At 48.2% G+C, this 22,194-nt stretch overlaps 1 protein-coding gene across 7 annotated transcripts in view; it reads left to right on the forward strand.

Moving 5' to 3' along the window:
* The window catches only part of FRMD4A (FERM domain containing 4A), a 387,455-nt gene that overhangs the window by 332,608 nt on the left and 32,653 nt on the right, over positions 1–22,194 (forward strand). For all 7 annotated transcript variants that reach the window (XM_055807271.1, XM_055807272.1, XM_055807273.1 and 4 more), the window contains 3 exons: positions 10,556–10,632; positions 14,929–15,067; positions 21,783–21,924. In XM_055807271.1, the coding sequence (XP_055663246.1) occupies positions 10,556–10,632; positions 14,929–15,067; positions 21,783–21,924 (358 nt within the window). The remainder of the gene's footprint in view (positions 1–10,555; positions 10,633–14,928; positions 15,068–21,782; positions 21,925–22,194) is intronic.

Genomic DNA, 22,194 nt, shown 5'->3' on the forward strand with positions numbered 1-22,194 from the left:
GTTACAGGGAGCCCAATTCACTTCTATAACTCCTTGCCACGTGATACAATAGAGGTCAAGGGCTTAGAAGAGTTGAAGATAAGGCTAAAAGTGTGACCTCCATCCAGTTTTAACATTGATTTGGTTGTTTCAAGCAGGATTTTAGGAGGGGTTATAAACCCTCATATCCAAGGAGGGTGTTTGATTTGGCAGCAAGTTGTTTTCTGTTGTCAGAGGTATGGATCTTGTGCAATGCTCCTCTCACTGGCATGCCACTGAGCCAGAGGGTATATTCAGAAAGGGCTGGCCTTTCTCTGGACCAGGGGTCCTCAAACTTTTTAAACAGGGGTCTGGCGCGCAGATGAAGTGGCAGGAAGTCATCTGTGGCTGCTTGGTCTCCCCCCCAACCCCCGGCGCGGGGGGTGGGGGTGGGTGGGGTGGGGGAGTGGGTTCTGTAAATACAGGGGGCTGGACTGAGGACCCTGGGGGGCTGTATCCGGCCCGTGGGCCATAGTTTGAGGACCCCTGCTCTAGAGCATCCAAAATCAAGTGGGGTCAGAGACAATGTATTGGACTTGTGTCTAATTGGGGTCTTCTTGGAACAGCATCATTTCCTAAGACCTTTGCAAACACCTTCACATTGCAGACAGGGAAGAATTTACAAATGATACAAGAGGAGCAGAAAACATTTCCAGGAAATACTGGTTTAAAAGCTAGTGGAGTCTCAGTAGCATTGCTGTAATAAATTATTCACTGTGATTAGCTGCCTGTTAAGGACTACCTGCTGACTCTTTCTGCTGAGCACTTTTATTTCTCTTCCCATTGCTGATCCTTCATGCTTTTTGGATTATGGACTTGGCTGTAAACTGAACCAGTCTTCAGGTCACGGCAGGTTGAACTCATTTTATAGTGCAGTAATTCAGTCTTGGATTAGTATCTGGAAATGCAGAGCACTGGAGGAGGGAGACATATACAAAGCAAGGTTCCTTACCATGCTGTTTCTTCTCATGGAAAGAGGTTGCTCACCCAGTCTCCTTCCATATCAGTAACAGACCTGTGGCTGTTGAAGAGCAGTCATAGTTTAAGACCTGCTGAAATGTCTTATTCCATCCCTGTTACACAGGAGACCATGGCCTCACTTGCACCTTTTTTGCTGCTGCTTGTCCTTGGTTTGGGGTGCCTACCATCCAGCACCAGGCCGTTCCCCTTTCAGCACCCACTACTCCATGCTTTACCACTGCACTCCACTATGCTAAAAAGCTTTCAAGCACACTGGGAGATTAATAAATCAGATCAGAGCACATTGGGCTGGAAAGCAGGATTTTGTCCCTGACACTCAGGATTTCCACAGGATTTGGCCAGACATGCCACTGGGCTGTGATTCAGTGACCATTTCTTTTGGCAGCAGTGTCAGATGAAGTGGCCTTCACCACCCTCCTCTCCCATGGCAATCCTACCACTGCTTCTTATTTCCTCCCCCGGGCCCCTTCCTCAGTCACGCTGGTATAACTGTGCAGCTGGGAAGGAAACTGCTCCAGAGAAGGGATCAGAGCTCAGCATAACCCAGCCAAAAAAAGTGGTCACTTTTACCCTCAACCAGTTCCCAATCCCTTTCACCATCTGGCTCGTGGTCAGTATCACACAGCACAGCTTTAGGAGCTGGGTATGGGTGCAAGCTGCGTAAATCACAGCACTCAGAGAAAGAAACTGCCATTAACCTGCACAATAACTTTGTGGTGCAAGACAAAGGCTCCATAGCTCGCAACAAGTCGAAAGGAGTTTGGCTGCATGGAATTTGCCATGGCTGAACCAGGATGAATTAACAGTTAGGTATAGGTCATTATCACCACTTTTTCTCTTTCTCATATAAGCTGGTAAAAGTTTACTTCAGTGTCTTTCCCAAACAGAAGGCTAAGTGCGTTGTCTAGGTAAAGCAACTTTTAAAAATTGTAGGATAGTCAAGTCAACTGACCAACAAGTCAGTTACCATTATCTAGGTAAATAAGTAGCTTGATCAACTATAATGCTTGTAAACACTAGTATGTAGTCTAAGGCACTGCTCTTTTATAAGGAAACCTTCACTATTTTGGTGGTTTAGTGTATGTGTACAGTGGTGATACCATCAGGCATATAGTCCCCTGAGTTTTCTGCAAGAATTTACATACACAAAGACTACGTCATGACATCCTATTGGTCTGGTCCAGCCAAGCCAAGCCCATGGCTACCATTAAATAGAGGAGTAGTCCCATCAAAGTAAAACTCCCGTGTTCTAAGTGCTTTGTCATATTCAGGTCTTAAAGGGTAATTCTCTATAAAAGCAGCAGCCAAGTCTTAAATGATTCTGCAGCACACAGCAGGAACTTAAACAAGATGCAAAGACAAATCACTCTGACAGCACAAAGTGAAACAAATTGGACCTCAGCGCCCTGGAGTTAGGGTGGAGATCTGGAGCGAGACTGAAACCTCCTTGAGCACTTATGCTTGGCTCTGAAGTGGTAGCAGGCTCCCCGCATGCCCCACCCCTCTCAAATGCTGTCTCTTAGCACTACTCCAAAGGCCTGGGCATTTTTACAACCAGATGAAGCCAGGCAGGAGCCCAGTTAGTCAGTGGCAATGAACGTGAGACATCTTTAGGTCAGTGGCCTGGGCAGGAGACTCAGAATGTCAGGCGTTGCAGCCAATTACCATGTACATGGGGTAGCTGCTGCTGTGGCACCCCATATGCAGACACCCTGCATCACAGGAGTATTTTCAGTCATACAACCTGATACATATGTGCATCACCATAGCCTTGTGGGACAGAGATGGTGGTTTGGGTATTTTGCTTCCAAGATAGATGTACTTCAGTCATGCCGCTAGAGAAGACAAAAGGACCCTTAGGAAAAAGAGTAGCAGGAATGGTTTGTGGGCAGCATAAATCATTCTAGGGTGCCACAGCTGATTCATATGCTATAGGCTGGGCATCCTCTATGTAATACATAGGATATTATGTCAGAAAGGAGAGATCTTCAATGCAGAAAGATCTAGTCACTTTGATTTGCTTGCAGAGGATAAAAGGGGGAAAAAAGCCTTAACAGAATCAGGAAATAAAGTTCTCTGTAGACCTATGGATTTAGACACACCCAGCATGGTGAAAGCAATACAATATCTAACAGCATCTACCAGATACATACATATATATATATATGTGCGGCAAAGGTGGATTTGGTTGGCTATAAAGTCGAAGTCTGATCTCCCAGGGTATATACATTTATAGACACAAATATCAAGTTACATTATGTAGACAAATAATGCTTTGTCCAAATAGCAGTTCTTCCCTCTGTGATCTGATGCTTTGCTGCCTCACTGAGCCAATAAACCAGTTTGAAATTTAATAGGGAATTGTCTCTCCATAATGGAAATGAATGCAGTGGTGATTATATAGATCTAGATGCAATTTCTGTTTGGTCAAGCCAGAAACGTTTGTTGGGGTGGTGTGGTCCCGTGAGAACAGCACACAGCAGAAAGTATCTCAAATTGGACCAGAAATTGTCTGTTTGGCAAAAAAAGAGTCCTGAAGCCTGAGGGGAAGATGTAATTAGATAGTGAGCTGGGATTGCTGACAGACCACTGAAAGTCCCACTTAGCCAAGCCACTCTCTCATTCCATGGGGGAAGGGAGGACAGCAAGCCTCTGGGAAGATCATTGGTGGAGCTGTTTCCCACATCAAATCACACAGGAAACCTTTTATTTTTTCGTTTGGGGAAGTGAAAGAAAAAAACCCAACCCCAAACTAATAGAAATACAGGAATGAATGGAAGTGTGGCAGGATGGAGTGCTAAGTTGTGGTGCAGCAGCATCCCCATTTCATGGCCTGGGGGCACCCGCAGCAGTGGGTCACACTAATTCACAGGTGACAGCCCACAGAAATCTCTTGGTAAATCTGCCCCTGAAACAAGAGCCCATTTGTTTGAGCTAAGATGGTGCTGTTCTGGCTGGACCAAATCCTTCCTCATTCGCTCTAACTAGTTTGACAGAGGTATGATTGATGGGAGCAGGGTTGTCGTGAGGCAGAACACAAATCCATGCCCGGAAACCATGGCCCCACTGAAATCACTGGGACAAAACTGCCATTGACTTCACTGGAGCTGTGATTTCCATAGAGTTTAAGGCCAAAAAGGGACTGCTCACAACCTCCACCCTGACCTCCTGCATAACTCAGACCCTAGAATTTTGCTTGCTGGTTTGTTCAGTGGAAGGAATTGCATTTCCAAGGAGGAATTTTTTTGTTATGTTTGTTTTGTCTTTCAACTGCAAAACAAAAGACTTGGGAGTTTGTAGCTGCACTTATGCAAGCTATATGAAAATACCATCATTGTTTAGTTCCATTGTTTAGTACCAGTTTTAGTATCGGGATGTCATCCAGGGTTGCCTCTTGCCCATAGTGTAGGCAAGGGAAGGGGTTGCATTTGGACTGTTAGAAATGTGCCTCATTATTTCCCTGCCTGTCCTAGAAGCCTTTCAGAGTATCCAGTCTGGGTGGTAGTCCGTGTATTTGGAGGAATGATTGTTCCTTCTGCATAGTATGATTTAACAAGGCATTAATCATCTCAGAAGCTGCAAGACTTGAAGGACTGGGAGACGCCATATAGGTCAGTAAGTCTGACAACAGTTAGAATTGGTCATTTATTAAATGCTTAGAATCAAAGAAAAATACAGGTCAAAAAGGCCTTTGGAGGACTGCAGCTCAACCTCCTGCTCAAAGTAGTGCCAGCTTCAGAGTTCGATCAGGCTACTCACAGCCCTAGTGTTTGACCACCCTCACTGTTTCAGTTTTGGGGTTTTATTTAACATATCTAGTCAGAATTTCCCTTGCTGCAACCCTGCAACTGGTGTCCATTGCCCCTTTTCTGGGCATCTCTGAGAAAAGTCTGTCTCCTTCTCCTTTGTAAATACCCTTTAGAATCACAGAATTATTTAGATTGGAAAAGACCTTTGAGACCATCAAATCCAACCATTAACCCAGCACTGCCAAACCCACCACTAGACTGTGTCCCTGAGCACTGCATCTATGCATTTCTTAAACACCTCCAGGGATGGTAATTCCACCACCTCCCTGGGCAGTCTGTTCCAATGCTTAACAACCCTTTCAGTGAAGAAATTTTTCTTCATACTCGGTTTAAACCTCCCCTGGTGCAACTTGAGGCTGTTTCCTCTTGTCCTGTTGCTCGTTACCTGGGAGCAAGAGACCAACCCCCACTGCCTGCAGCCCCTGCCAGGCAGCTGTAGAGAGTGATCAGGTGCCCCCTGAGCCTCCTCCTCTCCAGGAAGAATACCCCTAGTTCCCTCAGCTGCTCCTCATAGGACTCCAGACCCTTCCCCGTGTCCGTTGCCCTTCTCTGGACACACTCCAGCACCTCTGCATCCTTCTGGAAGTCACCAAAGAGAGCAGACATACAGCAGGTAGATCCTTTGTAAACTTCTGCAGATGGTTTGATTCTGAGCAGCCACCAAGCATGATATCTGAAACCCCTGAGAGCACGTGCATGGCTGAGTAGACCCATTCTGCCTCTGCCCTAACTCAGGTGCTTCAAGGGATGATATGCACACATAAAAGGGAAAGAAAATGAGACACCAGGTACTTGAGCATTAATATGTGATTCTTAATAGGCCCAATGCAAAACGGTTTACACTGCGTCCCCAGAAGATTGTCCAGTCACAGTGCACACTACCCAGTTCAGTGCCAAGTCCAGCTCTTCTGGGCCCATCAGGCAGAAGACAGGATCAGGCACCCAGTACCCCAACCCCAGGATAAAGAAGCCTGAGAATTATTCCAAAAGATACTATTTGGGCATGTTTCTCTAGGTACCATAATCCAGAGGGCACTGTGCACCAGTCACCGGTGCTGCCCTTCAGCAGCCCTGTCTGTCCTGTCCCTGAGCAGCAGGGCAACACAGGAGCCAAAATAACCACAGTACTGCCAGGGGTTCCCAAATGTATGAGATGGTCCCTCCACTGGATACTCAGGCAAGGCTTCCCGACCACAAAGGGACAGAGCATGGCCCAGTGCCTAGCACAGATTAACTCAGCTCCCCACACCTCAGCGAAGTCCAGGTCACCCAGGACATGAGTGGCCAGAAACATTCCCCGATGTTTCATTCAGGAAATACTCTCCCTTCTTTATCAGGAGCCTCTGGCATTTTTCAAATGCTCTCACACTGACCCTACCTCCTGCTGCGTGCAAACTCCACAGCACCAGCCCCACGGTCAATCAAAATGGTAAAAACCTTCTTCAGACTCATGGCTGAAACGGATGCAGATCCCTGCACCTCCCCTCCTCCAGGCTCAGCTTAATTAGGGAGCAGCCAGCAAACCACAAGTGTGCTCACAAAAGAAGCTTGCGTCTGAAGGGCTTTGACTGCAGCTCTTTGTAACTAGTCACAAACATCTGGTGCCTGGCAAGCTTGCCTGACTCTTGGAAAGGGTTTCCAATGAGAAAATTCCTGTAGCTTGCACCTGAATTCTCCACAGCGCACCGTGCAGCACTCGGATCCCTCCCTTGGCTCCTCTTCTAAGCTGCCAGCTTTGCAGAAAAGCCATTTCTGGCACTTTCTTCCCCACCATAGCCTCCCCACCCAGGCCAACACATTTTAAACAGTACACATGGTCCAACAGGGAACAATTATTCCCCTGAATAAGCAGGTTGATAAGCAGTTTTGCAAATTCAAGTGATAGTGTCAGTTCCAGTTTTATTGGCATGATAAAACAAAGCCCACGGTGGGGATGGTCCCCCTGGAGAAAGAGGGAAGAAGAAGGGTAATTCTTTTCTCCTTTTTTAGTAGCCCCTTTCCCTTTCACATGCACGTGTAAGCGTGCAGCTGTGCTCAAGAGCTGATCTCTGGGAGCCTTCCTTAAGTATCTATTGAAGATTAAACAATCTCATGTGCAGCCTGTAATGATGGCCACTACCAAAAATTGTTCCCATCTGAAAGCTGCCCAGTGCTGCATGATCCAAACTGTGCTGCTGACCTCAGAAGAGATCCCAGCAGGCAAACCGCCACATCACAGGAACAGCCCACCGCAAGCACCACTAATTGTCCCCTTGTCTGCAAGCTCCAAGTGAAGGCAGCTACTAAAGGGCAGGGGAGCTGTGCTCTCAGTTTGTGCTACTGACTGAGTTTCTCCCAAGCCTCATTTCCAGTGTGTTTGGGGAGATGCTGTCCCAGTCCCTGCTGTGAGGTACCTTCTGTCTGGCAAAAGTCACTACGCTCCTAACAGAACTCCAGTAAAGCCAATACAGGTTGTCCCACCTACAAGGGCAGGCCTTGGATGCGGCCCTGCAAATAAGCCAAAGGCAATCCTAAGCCAAATAACCCAAAACCATACCCAGCCTCAGTGCAGGAAGAGGTAAATCTGTCATGAACATGGATGCTTTGACCCAAACTAGCCCCAAAACCAGCAAGCATCTGTATTGTCACTGCATTTCCACAAGACTGTTGAAATTATGACCAGCTCCTGCTGTGGCTCATATTCCCTAGGGAAGGTTGCAAGCACCAATGTGGTAAAAGGATCTTGATGGGTAAAAATTATGCTTCCATTTAAGAAGACCAACTAATGGCACCTTGTGCATCTGTCACTGAATTAACAACATCAATTTGAAACTGTCTGTAAGCTGGACAACTGGTGAGGGAGACAGCTTGCTTACATTAGAAGTTCTGGCTGAAGAGAGACCTTAGGCTTTGTTTCTTCCGAGGGGTTGTGATCAGCTAACAGGAAAGTGGATACTTTCTTGTGGGTATTCACATTCTTGCAGACCGGATTCTTTATGTATATGAAGGGTGAGACCACTCAGATCAATGTGGGCAAAACGAGTGGGAGATTGCAGAATAATATTTGAGGAGCAAAGGGAGCTCAGTTACAGCAATGGTAAAATGCACGTGTATGTTCTGGAGAGTAGCACTATGGAAAAAAAGACACAAACCCAAGTTGTGGGGTCACTTTCACCCCCTCCCTCCCAAGAGTCTGGATTTGCCTCCTTCTGCACCCTGCCAAGAAAAACAAAGAGACTAAATATAAAAATGCAGCAATCTGGGGAGCTGCTCTGGTGCCCAAAGTGTAGGTGGCTAATGCCGTTTTAGGCCCCGCTGGGGATCAGAGACATCTGCATGAGGCTGGCACCGGCCCCTCGGCAGGCTCCCTCCCTCCTGGGGCAGCAGCCGGGGGCCAGGCAGGGTACCCTGGGCCACGGAAAATGGCACTCAACGCCTACGTTTGGGCATCTGAACAGCTTCCCCAGAGCCCTGTGTGTTTGGACAGTTGGAGTTAATCATCGAAGGGAAATGGAGCTGCAGTTAATGAACTGAGTACTGTGACTTTGGGAGTAGAGGGTAAAATAGGAAAGGATCGGAGCGCAGGGGACAGTCTGGCAGAGTCCAAGGGAGGAGGATGGGTGGCAGAGCGTCTGAGGAGAGCAGCTGCCAGCAGCTCTGAAAAGGCTTTCAAATTCCTTCTGTGCCACACCGAAGTTTAGTCATAAATGACAACAGGGGACCCAGGGACAGAGGGATGTTTTCTGAAGGGTGTGATCTGCTAGTTTTTTAGACTCTTATGTGTTCCACATGTCTGAGCGCTTCCCAAACATGTCCTCTGCACATGCCATGCGGCACGGCTCCATTATTCTCCCTGCCTTGTGGATGGGCATCTGGAAGCACAGAGGGCTGTTTTCAGCAGCCCACATGGCAGTCTCAGGCTTGACCTCAGTTGTTGTCAGTGGGAGTTTAGGCTCCAAACTTCCTTTTCATGCCTTTGAAGCTGGGTGCTTGCAGGGCAGACAGACTTCAGTTCAGACCTCAGCTCCTGGCTTAACCCTTTCACCCCATGTCTGTCCTTCCTCAGTGAGTAAAATAGTGGGTGTTTCTGTGCTTCGTTTGGTGATTACAGCTTTTATGAAGTGATTAATTTTTCCAGTGGAGGAATAAAATAATCCTGTAAGGAAGGTACAGCCCAGCCCTTCAAGCATTCCATCCCTCCTGGACCCCTTCCTCTCCTACCCCTCTGCAATGCAGACAGCCCCAGAGTACAGGGCAGCTCAGGGCCCTCCTTACCCCACCCTTCCTTCCAAACCCCCCATTAACAAAAAGAAAAAAAGGGAAAATAAAAAATAAATAATAAAAAAGTCTTGGTTGGAAACTTTTACAAACACAAGGATTTTCAATTTTGCTGCCACTGAAATATTAGCACAGATAAAATTTTGGGTCCTTGCTGTGGCTTGTTTTATTTTCTAGATTTCACCTCCACCAGCAGCTTAATCAGTGCAAATCGAATTACTCCTCCTGTTTACATATCTCCAGAGCGCTGACACTGGCAAGCAGCTTATCTCGGCCTGTCAGGAGCCAGCGCCTTCCTTAGGGGTAGGACAGGAACTCCACAGAAGCTGCCTGTAGTAGGAGCAGGAGTATAAATCAAAGAAAGCTCTGCTGGCTGTGCTTCCCAGCAGCGAGGTTACGCTCCTCAAGCCCTACTGCTTGCTAGGGGCAGCACGGGGAAGCCGAGTGGGAGATGCCCAAGGGGTGGAGGCTGCCTCCTCCCTGAGGCAGCCAGGGTTTGGATTTTGGCTGGCCCATTCGTGAAGAGGAGGCGGTGGTGGGCCTGTCGCCGGCCGTGATGGTGCCTTGGATTGCAGAGCTGATGCAGTGTTTTGCAGTCACCGCATCCTTCATGCTGCTTCTGTGGTCACTGCTCCCTCCTGCCTACTTGAGGGTCCCTTCACGGCAGAGACGTGGGATACAGGGACCCCGGGCGCGCACTGCAGGGCCCAGGAGCACGTACGCTCAGTGGGCAGGCAGAGACCCGCAGGGCTGGCCCGGGCTGGCTCAGGCGCGAGGGCACGCAGGGAGAGACCTGCACTTTACTCCCAGGACTGCTTCGTGCCTCAGTTTCCCCCCTCGGCGATGGTGTTGGCTGTCTGCGTGCTGCCAGCAGGGCAGCCTGGAAAACTGCGGCAGGAATTGACTTTCTTCCCGCCGGGAGCACGAGGGGGCCTCGGGCATCGCCCGCACGACTCTGCCAGCTGGCGTAGATAGGCTGCCTCCGCTCGGCTCACGCTTGTGCGAGCCTTGCCCTGGTTGTACAAGCAGAGCTGGGTACCCCACCTCAGTGGGGCGGGGGTCACCCCGGTGGGGGTCTCGCCTCCCCCGCCAGGCCACCTTCGTCCCTGCTGGGACCCGCGCCAGCGCACAGCCACGCTGCCAGCCCTCGAGGGGGGCAGCAGCCGCACCCCGGGTTTCCCGTGGCCTCGCCTGCGTTGCAGTCCTATTCCACCCCGCAAAGCGATGCTGGCGCCCTCCCCCGCCTCCCCCCCCCCGGCCCCGAGCCCGCTGCAGGCAGCGGGGGAGGGCACCGCCCCCGGGGCTGCCCCGCGGCTCCTGGGCGGGGGGCGCGGGCGGGACGCGGGGCCGAGCCGAGCCGGGCCGGGCCGGGGCGGAGCGGAGCGAGCGGAGCGGGGCAGCCCCGCCGCAGCGCCGGGAGGGAGCGGCGCGGCGGGCAGGGCTGGGTGAGGGCTTCGCGGAGGCGCCTCACCCCCTTCCTCTGCCCGCAGATCTTCCAATGGAGGCAGCTGGAGAACCTCTATTTCCGCGAGAAGAAGTTCTCGGTGGAGGTGCACGACCCGCGCAGGTGAGTGCCGAGCCGGGCTGAGCCGTGCCGAGCCGTACCGTACCGAGCCGTGCCTTGCAGTGCCGAGCCGGGCTGAGGCGTGCCGAACCGTACCGTACCGAGCCGTGCCTTGCAGTGCCCAACCGGGCTGAGCCGTACTGAGCCGGGCTTTGCAGTGCCGTGCCGAGCCGGGTCGTGGTGAGCCGCGCTGGCCCGGGGCTTGCTGCGCTTGGTATCTGGGGAAGCAAAAGGCAACGGGTACCAAGCCGGTGCCTGTTGCTTCCTTCCATCGGGACGCTTTGGGTTCGGGTGGCTGTTTGTGAGGATGTGCTTCCCCTCGGCTCTTAGCGGTATTTTTTTTTTTCCCCTTCCCTCTGTTTTGGCACCTACTGACCCCCGGGGCTGTGCAGCTGCGGTGCCCCAGCTGCGGTGCCGGCAGACCCCGTGCGTGAGCCGGGGGTTGCCTTGTTCCCCTTTTGCTCTTGGAGCCTGGAGATGGGCGCCAGATTTTGTACTCACATGCTTCCTTGTAAATAAATATTCAATAGTGCAACTGAAAGGAATGGCACAGTACCAGAGGTTTACCGGCAGTCTGGATGAAAGCCCATCAGTCTCTTTGGCACAGGAGTCTTTTTTTGGGGTTTTTTTTTTTTTTGTTTGTTTCCTTCTTACTTCAGAAATCTAATGTGGGAGAGGGTGAGTTCAAGTGACTGTGCTGCACCTAGTCAGTGCATTCTGCACCCCTTGCTCGTTTGTGGTAGTGGATGGCTACTGCAGACAGTGACCAGCGTGTGTGTATTGCTCTGTAAATTGTTCTCACTAAAAGCAGTGTCCCACTTTTCAAAGTGTGGATACAACTGATGAAAACCAACCCTTTTCCCAGAATGATTTTATGTGCTGCTGGTAGTAGTGTGTTTTGCTGATCACCCAGCTGTGATCCTGTTTCACCTGTTTCCCATGCCTATCTGTGTACTAATATATGTACTTTTATTAGGGGAATTTTGCATGCAGTTTCTGTGCTTATTCGCCCTGATATGAACACTGTCACACTAATACAATGGTGCCTATTTCCATAGGTGCGTTTTGTTAAAGCAAAAACTGAGTCGAGCAGCGCGTGTCATTGTGCAGCTCCAGGTCAATGGAGCCTTGAAGCATCTGCTTAGTATTAAGCATGTAAATAGTCGCGTGAAATCTAGCAGAGCAAATTCCCAAAGTTGAGAATACACTGGGAGATCTTCCAACAGCAGGACCTGGGGGTGGTACACTCCTTCCTCCACTGAGCCTCTGGCAGCGGTCAAGGCGTCAGAAATGCGTGCTCCAAGCAAACAGTAGCAAGAAGCCCCTAAACAGCCAGGCTGTCCGTTTCCTGGAAGCAGCAGTTGCAAGGAAAAAAAGGCAAATAGCTCTGGGACATTAAAATCATTATAATATTTGCAACTCAATGTTGTGCATGAAATGTGACCACACAGAGGAACCTCTTCTGTCTCATTTGTATTTAGATGATAGGAATTACTGACACAGAAGAGATTCTGGCTTTTTATTCCATTGCATTGTTTCTCTGAATCACTTGAATCAACACCAGGAGCACAAAACCCTGTCCCAGGTTGTCAGCCTGATAATTTCTCACTACAAGGGAATTAATTTGGTTGATTTTCTTATCCAGAGAGTACCGCCACCCGGGGCAAACTGGTACACTGGCTGTAAAGCAGCAAAGCACATTGTAGTGGCGTGGTGGGAATACAGCTTGGACTGTAGTCTGCCGGCCAAGTGGGATGGACTCCTGCGAGGAGTTGTTCTGCATGTGGAGGTGGAGGAGTAGCCAACACAGTGCTCTTTCCACATTCCTCTCTTCGTAGCCAAACCAGAGCCTGAGTCAGCAAACCACAGTCACAGCAAGCACGGCTCCATGGCTGTGGCCAGGGCTGGGCAGCACAATGTATGTTTTTAAGCCCTGCCTCTGCTCGTGGCTTCCTGCCCTGAACAAGCCATTTAACCTCTTTTCATCATGGTTACTTATCCCATAAAGGAGGGAAATTATACTTTTTTGGGGGTATCAACAAGGTTAATTCCATAACATGTGTAGCATCGTGAGAGGAAGTAATGGAAAGAACACCCATGGGCTGTCTCCCACAGGTCCCCCAAAAACAGCTGTGAAAAGCAAGTCCACAGCACTGATCAGCTAAGTCTGCAGACTTTCTAACAGGGTCTGCAGTTCTGATGGAAAATATGTACAGATCCCAAAAAGACAAGCAATTGGAAATCGCTGCTTTTAAGATGAGAAGATGAATGGCTTGCAGAGTATGTTTCTGAGAGTTCAAAACAAGTTACTGTGTTAGAACTGAATAGGATTGCACAAGAATTAAGGCTTTAGCCCATGTTGGAGTGCCTTAATGCCTTAGAGCCTTGTATGCCAACATGCTGCAGCAGTTTGTGTCCCTTTAACCAACACAAAGCATCCAGAGTTAGATCCCCTCTCCAGCCTCAACTTCAAGAGCACCTCCCAGCATAGCCTTCATTCCCTATCCGGTGACAGGGATGAGGCAGCCCAGCACCCATCTTCATTAGGACCATCAGCCCCTGTCCTATTGCATCCATGGAGAGTTTTCTCACAAGAGCAATACTCATAATGGGACAAGGTCTTCTGCTCCAGTCGTGTGGAAAGGACTCAGCACAGGGTAACGCTGAAACATGAGATTCCCCACTTCTCTCAGACCTTGTTGGCTGTAGCTGTTTACTCAGAGAAGTCAAACTCCAGTTTGTAGCTTCACAGTTTGGCTTAAACATGTTTTGCAGCACTGAAAAGGCCCTGACTCAAGAGTGGTCAGCCCTCTCACAGGCTGCACCTGGACAGCAGTTCCCATTTTGCTGCAGAATTTTTCATTTCTTTCATTCTTGGCTCTGTCACAACTTTCTTTGACCATGTGCCTCCCCGCCTCATGTTCACCTCCAATTTTGGACAGGACAGCAGCCCACAGGCACCAGAGGAGGAGTGGCCAGTGCAGGTGCAGGAGGGGAACCGCTGCCTTAGCAGCCTTGAGGACTTCTGAGTGCTGCTAAAAAGAGTCCACTACCCCTTGCACTCCACAGTAGAGCTCCCAGGCTGTCCTGCAGTGTCACCTTCACATCTACATCGCACAGAGTGCCTGCTGGCTACAGACTGTGACAACCCCTCCGTAGCACACCCTGCTCCCCAGGCTGTCTCTTGCAGTGGCCCTTCTTCACCATCCATCTTCCTATGTGAAAGGCTATATTTTTTAATATATATAAATATATATAACATATATAAAATATATGTATGTATATATAAAGCATCATATTTCTGAGCTAGCCTCTGTACTCATGCTCACATTCATTTCGTAGTCCTCCACCACAAGACTTTTCTTAACAGCCTAGAGAGGACCTCATTTCTTTGGGGCTCTGTAGATGCATGGCTTGGTTTACTGCAGCCCGTGCTACATCCCTGCAGTGGGAGGAGTTCTGCAGACCAGGACTGTGTGAGCCTGTGGGTGCTGGTGTCAGGGGCTCTGCTGGTGGAGGCAGAGTTGAGGGGTGGGGTGGAATAATCAAGCAGTTTTGTACAGCTGTGAAAGCACAGGGAAACCTAACCTGTATTTTTTGCTAATATTTGAGGACAGTTGGGAGTCCCAGAGAGGAAACATTTAGCTCTTATTTTTCCTGGTTTTATATTCACTCAGCTAATCACCCAGTCACATACTTCTCTCCAGGGCACTAGGCAGCCCTCTCTGAACCTCACAACTCCACTTTTTCGTACCACATGGCAAGTCCTGCTATATCTGTTTACATGTGGGGAATTCAAGGTACCTGAACAGTTTATACCATATTCCCTAAAGCAGCCATTGTTCCTAAGGATCTTTAGTTGCCATCTGGGTCCTAATATGTAAGAACCACTGTCCAAAGCCAGAGGTAGTACAGGGTGTGAGGACTTGACCTCAGGTGTCTCAACATATGATGAGACGCAGAGGATTCACACATGCTTTGGCATTGTTGACTCCCCTGGAACACATAGCAGGTCAGCATCAGCTCAGCCAAGCCCAGGAATACAGTCTGAACTGGACAAACTGGATGATCTTTACGGTTAGTCCTCTAGAGCTTGCTAACTTGAGGAGTTATTTAAAGTACATGCTCTCCTGACTTCATTAGCTATTTATTGCTGTTCTCTAAGCATTTTTTTGCCATTAGCACAAGGGTGTGCGCAGTAAAGGCAGCAGCTTTTGCTATGAGGTCTGCGGTAGGTTCTGCCACAGAAAATGATCAGAGGAAACCTTGGTGTAACCTCAGTTCTTTTCTCCTCTCCAGGGCATCTGTGACCAGGAGGACTTTTGGGCATAGCGGCATTGCTGTGCATACGTGGTACGCCTGTCCAGCACTAATAAAGTCTATCTGGGCTATGGCCATTAGTCAGCATCAGTTCTACCTGGACAGAAAGCAAAGCAAGGTAAGCCTGTTGGAGGTGGGAAGTGCATGTTGTAGTGGGTGAGTGCTCACACCCCACAGTGCCAGCAGGGTCAGGCCCAGACGGTGCCTCCTATCCTATTCTCCCTTCCACTTAAGATCAAAAAAAAGGCAGACTGACTCAAAATAGATGCTGGCTTTGACCAGACTGAGGGAATTTGTATCAAATTCACGTCTATGGGAGTAAGGATTGAGGGAAGGACTGGAGGAGCCAAAGTCTGCAAGCAGATAGGGTCACATCCCTGTCTGGACAGTTTCCACATGTCTGTTCGTTCTTGAACGGTCATAAAGTTAGGGCAGCTTTCAATAACTGAGTTCGAAGTAGCTTCACACTCTACACCTGTTTCTGAATCCTTGTTGTCCCTTGCTTTTTACTACCAAATCTTCCTAGAAATGAAGGGTAGGGATATTAGTTCTCTCTTCACACAGAATCTCACAACAGAAGGAGGGAGGCAGGATGCTGACAGCCTGGCCTTACAAGGAACTGTCTTGATCTGGTGCTGCACAAAGGGTCACTCAATACGCAAAAGAAACCACCTTGAAACCACAGGAGTATGTGTTCTCTTTATAATTCCTTTCATTGACAGTAATTTTAGGCATACTCAGAGCAGCAGGAGATGGCTTTGGTTGTTTTGAGACAGAAGAGAGACTTCTTATGCAGATGCCCCTCTTCGTATGGGCAAGCTGGTGTAAAACTTTACAAAGAAGACAGAATCTGTATTGAGTGAGTACCTTCTTATACAGCTGCCTGCATTGCTTCCCATCTCTGGTGAGATGGCAGGAATGTGCAGGGTAATACTCCTCCAAATGGCTGAAACAGTCTTAACATCTTGCTCTTGCTGAAAGTGTTGCCTTCATTTTCAGGCCGGAGCTGCTCCCTCCCTTGCACAGGCCCTGACCTTATTGCGTCCCTTTGTGAGCCAGCTCAGCCCAATAAACTGACGGAAAAGTATTTCTTTTTCCTGTTCTTCTTTGTTGCATTATTTTTCTGCCAGTTAAATGTATTAAATTGACTTGCTGAAATTATGTGAAGGGCCAACAGCATGCTATTAGTCCAGCTCACTCTAAACCCTTCTGACATCGCTTTCCCTGTCATGATCTCTGTGACTTTATTGTAGACCGGGTAGGACTTTCGGAAGCCTTGGCCAGAACACACAGTTACACTCACTTTGGCCATGTCCCACTTAATGCAAAAAAACAGGATTCATCTTAGTTGCTGTGAGCTTTATTGAATTTAGGGATGTAGGTAACTTCCCACCTCTGCCTCAGGGCCAGCTGTGAATGTGGACAAAATTGCACACTTGCCTGATAGCAAGTAATGCTGTCCTGTTCCCCTCTGCTGAGGACCACCACAGGCAAGGCATTGCCCTCTCTGGTTTGCTATCAACAAAACCAACTCAGCAAAACAAACAGTAGTTTATTTTTTTTTTACTTTTAGCCAGATGGATTTGCTGATATAGCTGCAAGTTATTTAGGTCACAAGCAGCCAACAAACAAAAGGAGATTCCCTCCTCCTCCCATTTCTTTGGTAAGAAACTGGGTCTCTTAAATGCCCAGGACTTTCCTTCAGTGACTTCTTTTGTTGTTGGCAGATAGTGTTTCAATCTGATCTCCCCTCTCTCACACTCCTACAGACAGCACCACCCACCAGCCCTCATTTGTCAACCTGTCACGTCTGTGACCACGTCAGTGTGCTTTGTCACAATAATCCCAGTGGTCACGCTGAGGCTTTGAAGTTACAGCATACAAATATTTTTGCCTCTTTCCCTTAGGGGAGCTGGTATTTTAGTCTGTTGTCCTCATTTTTTACATGACACCGTTGAGATTGATAGATTCATTCATTTTAATTTTAATTGATCTTTTGAGCTCATCCTGATGGTCACTTGAGGACACTGTACACATGTGCGCTTTGCTTTTGAAAACCAGTAAAACATATTCCAGAGTGAGGCAATGTGAAAAGTCTTCATTTCAGCTCTCAAGGGCTTAGACAAACATTTGAGTTTCAAGTAACATGGGTTTGCATCCCCTTAAATCTCAGCCCCCACTTCAGCTGAATCCCCAACTTCAAAGCAAAACTTAGATATTCCTTCCTTTCATGTCCAAACTTGGAATTTAATATCGTTTTGACAAAAGAAAGAAAAATAAAAACAAACCTAGAAGAAAAAGCCTGCTGGAGCTCACTGCAGCTGAGCCTTCACTCCAGTGATGTATATTAGATGGCTGGAGATACAACATAGTGATAAAGCAGCTTGAACTCTGTGCTTCTCACATAACTGGGCACCAGTTGGATCTGGACCATCTGCACATCCCCACAGGAAAACCCCCTTCACATGATTTTACAAAGAAATAGAATCAGCTTTGCCTGGATTTTGACCCTTTTGCAAAGAAGTGAGGTCCCAGTCTTCTTTGCATCCTCACTCCATGTTGAACTCTTGCCAGCTTGCCAAATTCCCAGCGTCTCTCTCCCCGCTGATCTGTCTAGCTGTCCTTGCAATTGAAGCGTAATGTGGAGACTGAAAAGATCCCCAGCTTTCCAAGTGAACATGGCAGTGTGCAGAAATCCTGTCAGCTTTCTTTTTTTTCAGGAGACAGATGCAGCAGGACTTCAAGGCATGTCTTTGCTCTGTTGACTGCACTGAATCAATCATTTTGGCCTAGAAGCCTTGAAAAGTCCCATTTTGTGGGAGTTTCCAACAGCACGTTGCTCCAAGCGCAAGGCTTTTTGGCTGAACGAACCAGTAGAAAATAGGTCAAGGGTTTCAAAAAATCACCTGCAGCAAAGACCCATCACTGCAAGCAAGAGGGATAAATTCATCCCTAGTGTCCGTCTACTCTTGCATTTCACTGATGGATTTTCCTTCACCCTCTGACCCTGTCAGAACAACACTGGGGATCAGTTTGGCCCCATGCTTTGAAATGACTGGTGAATGAGCCGGTCTCCCTCCATGTAAATGAGACTTGGCAGGTCTGTGCTAAGTGCTTTAAAATTTTTGAGCCTGGAGGGACTGAAGGGCCCGAGGGAGCGCTAATGGGATGTAATCTAGCTTTCCACTATTGTGCTGTCAGTACAAAGTCTAGCCCAGGCCTTGCGCTGGCTGCTGCTCAGTGGCCTGGATGAAATGAGCTGTTGGTCTGATTCCTGCTATTGATGAGTGGCTGTCCAAAGCACAAGACCACCCAATGCTGATTGGCGTTGCTGTAGGGAGCAGAGGCAGCAGGGACTGAGCAGCATGCAAAATTAGCACCATTCCTTTTTGGAGATGCTCTGTCCCCACTGTTCGTGCAGGGCACTGTCAGCACAACTGCAATTGGATCTAAAACCTTCTCCTATGGCTTCAGCACGTTTGGGTTATACCCTCTGGAGAGAAAGCTCGCTCTGCCCTGCTCATTCCCTGGCTGCTCTCTTTTGGTTTGTTTTTCCTCTCTCCTGGCTCCAGGGATGCCAGGCTTTGGTCTTACATCATTTTTTCATTTGCCTTATGTAGGGCACACTTCCAGCCATTGCTGGCTTGACATACAGGCCAGGACCACAACAGCATCCAGCTGCATTGCCTTTGCTCAGCACTTTAGTTGGTGCCTGGTCAAATAGGTAATGCCAGAGTGCGCCCTAATTTGCAGTCTGAATGAGTGGAAATAAACTGTAGGGCTTCTTGCCATAACTATCCTACAAATACAGGAAAACCACTGCCTCACAGAGCGGAAGGGCAGGATCTGTCAGTGCAGACTGGGAGCTTGTACCTTTCCTAGACATCTACCACAAGGACTCAGTATATTGGGTTAGGCAGACGCTGGGTTTGATCAGTATGGCTGTTCCTGGGGTTATACAAAGTATACATAACCCTACCTATATGCAGGGTGCATACAGCATGTATACACCTGCAGGGGATAAATCACCAGGACAGCAGCAGTCTGAAGACTCGCTACCTCCAAAGATCTGGCATTGCAGCAAGACAGTAGTTCATGCTCAGGCTCCTTATCAAGACTTCAGGAGCAGGAAATCTCATTAGATAAAAGCAGTGACTTTCCTCTTCACCTAGAACTAACCTTCCAGAGCTATTTGAGGAACATGTTTCACAGACCTTGTTTCTGACCAGAAATCTCAGATCCAGAAAGCTGAAAGAATGCTTTCCTTCTCCTGGGGCTGATTTTGGGGGAGGAGCTGCTGGAAATGGGAAGTATGTAACTGGTTGTAGCATTAGTTTTAAGAAGGTCAGTACCAGTTGCCTGATCTGCTCTGACATCTTGGCTGGTAGTTCAGCCTCTTCACTCAAATCAGTGAGTGCACACGCCCTGTTCTTGGAGTTGTTGTGGCAATAACCTTATGATGCATTTGGGTACCTCTGAATGGTAACGATAAAGCCCATAAATACCCAAGAATATTAAATTACGATAATACTTCTGAGCGTGTTTTCAGTATAAGGCTCTCCCAGTGCTGTCTTCATCTGCAGTCTTAAATTAATCTTAAAAAAATTAGTTGCAACAGGGAGACATTTTACTTGCCTTATTTTTTCACTGATGTGCAAACAGAGGCAGGGGATTGCTAAAGAACTTAGCCTTAAGTGTCTTACACAAAGCCCCACAGCAAATCAGTAACCAGAGCTAGGAGCGAAGCTCAGTGTGGTTAGCCTTCAGCCATGGTTTCTGCTTCCTGAGGGTGTGAAATAACACCAAAAATCCCATTGTGGCAAGCATTCCTTGTAGTCCCACCTCATGTTAGTTACAGTAGGAATAGATCACACCTGGTAAGTGGATGTCAATCAGCTTCAGATTTATCAGCACTGTAATGATATGCCAATCACCTGAACTGTCTGACTAGGGCTGAGAGTGTCTTCTTGCCTTGAGAAGGTGCAGAGGTGAGTGATCAGGTGATCCTGAACTGGGGCTTCACCACCTTCTTGAACAAAAGGTCGTGCAGCTGGAGAGCCTTGGCACCATACGCCAACAGATTTCTGGGTTCTGGGAAATCAAAATTGCACATCAGTGGCCCTGTGAGGCCAGGCTAATTGAAGCTCAGCAGTACAGGCCTTGTGAGATTTGGGTGATGGGCTGAGCTGCAAGCTCCCTCCACCCGTGACTGAGGAGCTCATGTGAGGGTCAGCGAGCAAGAAGCTAATTTCCAGGTTGGAGGTGAAATAGCAGTCATCCTTGTGTGCTGCATTACAGACAGCGAGCTTCTTCCTGGTTGTGAGTTCTCTCCTTGTTAGCATGGCTTGTTACCTGAATTCAACAACCAATATATAAAACAGAGCTCAGAGCATAAGCATTAGTGCAGAAGAGGCAGGAGGAAATTTCCCATGTGGACAGATTATTCCACAATGGCTTAATGAAAAGTTTCCATATATTTTTTTTCTGAAGTACTTGGAGCTGCCCGCAGTCTGAAATGAGATAGAGGACTACAGAGGGTTGTTCTGATGTGGCAGTTGCTATTTTAAGGTGATCCTAAGGCTGTACTAGTCAGAAAAAGGACTGAAAAATTCAAGACACGGTCTGTAGGGTTCTTCTTCCTGGTAGTGCTAGGGATATAACTGAAGGGCCATCCCCAGCAAGTTTGATCAGTGTTCCTGATGCTCTTGTTGATGTTAAGCACTTGCTAGAGGCTGTCAGGAGAATGGACTGAAGATAGGTGGTGAGCTGCTACCAGGAGGGTTTGTATCGCAGAGGCAAGGCAGCCACTAGGGCAGAGTGAGCCCAAGCCTGCAAGCAGCTACCATGCTCTTTTCATTGCCAGCGCTGCTTAACCCCCTTGCCCTGAACATTTTCTACCTTTGTTGGTTCTGTGGGCATAACCACATCAGAGCTCACTGCTTAATGAAGAGGAAGTTCTGGAGTTATCTCACATGAACTTTCTGGGCATCTTGTTGTCTCAAATCCTTCAATAACCAATGGAGAAAGGATGACATCTTAGGAAGTCAACTTATTCCTTCCTAAAATTGGAGAAATAGGTGATCGCTGGAGGTCCCTTCCAGCTGAAATGTAATATTCTATCCTATTCTAATTCTTTTCTATTCAATAGGTTTACACAGTATGCATGTTTACTTTCCCCTGGAGGTGCCTAAGTTGTTGACATTTGGTGGTGTACAATGGGTGACTCCTTGCCCTAGCGTGGCCAGTTACTGACCTGGGGCTGGCTGCTGCTTCTTATTGAAGTAATGCTTTGAACAGGTCCCTTACAGCAGGGGCATTGCATGCGGCATGTTAGTCTGGACCATAACCTGAGCATGTTTTCCTGCCAGTATTTTCTTCCAGCTTCTCATGACAGCCCATTTAAGCCATGCCCTCACTGTGTCTTGGTCCAAAGCTCACTGTAGATTTGGAAAGGCCTCTCCTGGCTTTCTTTAGATGCTAGAGATGGTCTTTAGCTTTTGGGCTTTGCAGGTTATTACATTGGCATTTCTTATTGTATGTGGTAACACAGTGACTCCATACATAGTTTGTTTAAGAGGGAAAAATGTGCTTGGCAAAGCAGAGAAAATAACAAACAGCAGGAAGCAATGCCAGAATTGTACCCACTTAAGAATGTAAGAAGTGCAGCAGTAAATACTGTGCCAGATTTCTTCTATTCTTGTAAAATAACTCAAGCTTGCTGTGGAGGCCTGTTTCCTGCCTCCTTCTTGGAGGCAGGAAAGCAAAAAGGCTTTTTCCTTCTGTGAGCTTTAAAGAAGCACTAGTTCATTACTAACTCCTGTGTCTATGTCCAGTCCAAGATTCATGCTGCAAGAAGCCTGAGCGAGATTGCGATTGACCTAACCGAAACTGGAACGCTCAAGACCTCAAAGCTGGCCAACATGGGGAGTAAAGGCAAAATTATCAGCGGCAGCAGTGGGAGTCTTCTGTCATCAGGTAGGTCCTTTATCCTGCAACTGGAGACAATATGGTGGAAAGGGTCATGGCCATGGTATAATGGGAAGCAGCCAGAAGCTGCACTGCAGAAATGAAAGTCACTTCCCTTTAGCCTTTCTGTCTGTCCAGGTGTCAGTCTGTCTCTCAGCATGTTGCTCCACAGACAGCACAAGCAGCAGCCTCCCCCTCTGTTACTGCCACTCATTTCCTCTTTAGCCTCAGGATGTCATCTCCAACCTCTCACTTTTCAGCTGACACCTGGTATCTCTT

Source organism: Falco peregrinus, chromosome 6, assembly GCF_023634155.1.
Source record: "Falco peregrinus isolate bFalPer1 chromosome 6, bFalPer1.pri, whole genome shotgun sequence".
Lineage (NCBI taxonomy): Eukaryota > Metazoa > Chordata > Aves > Falconiformes > Falconidae > Falco > Falco peregrinus.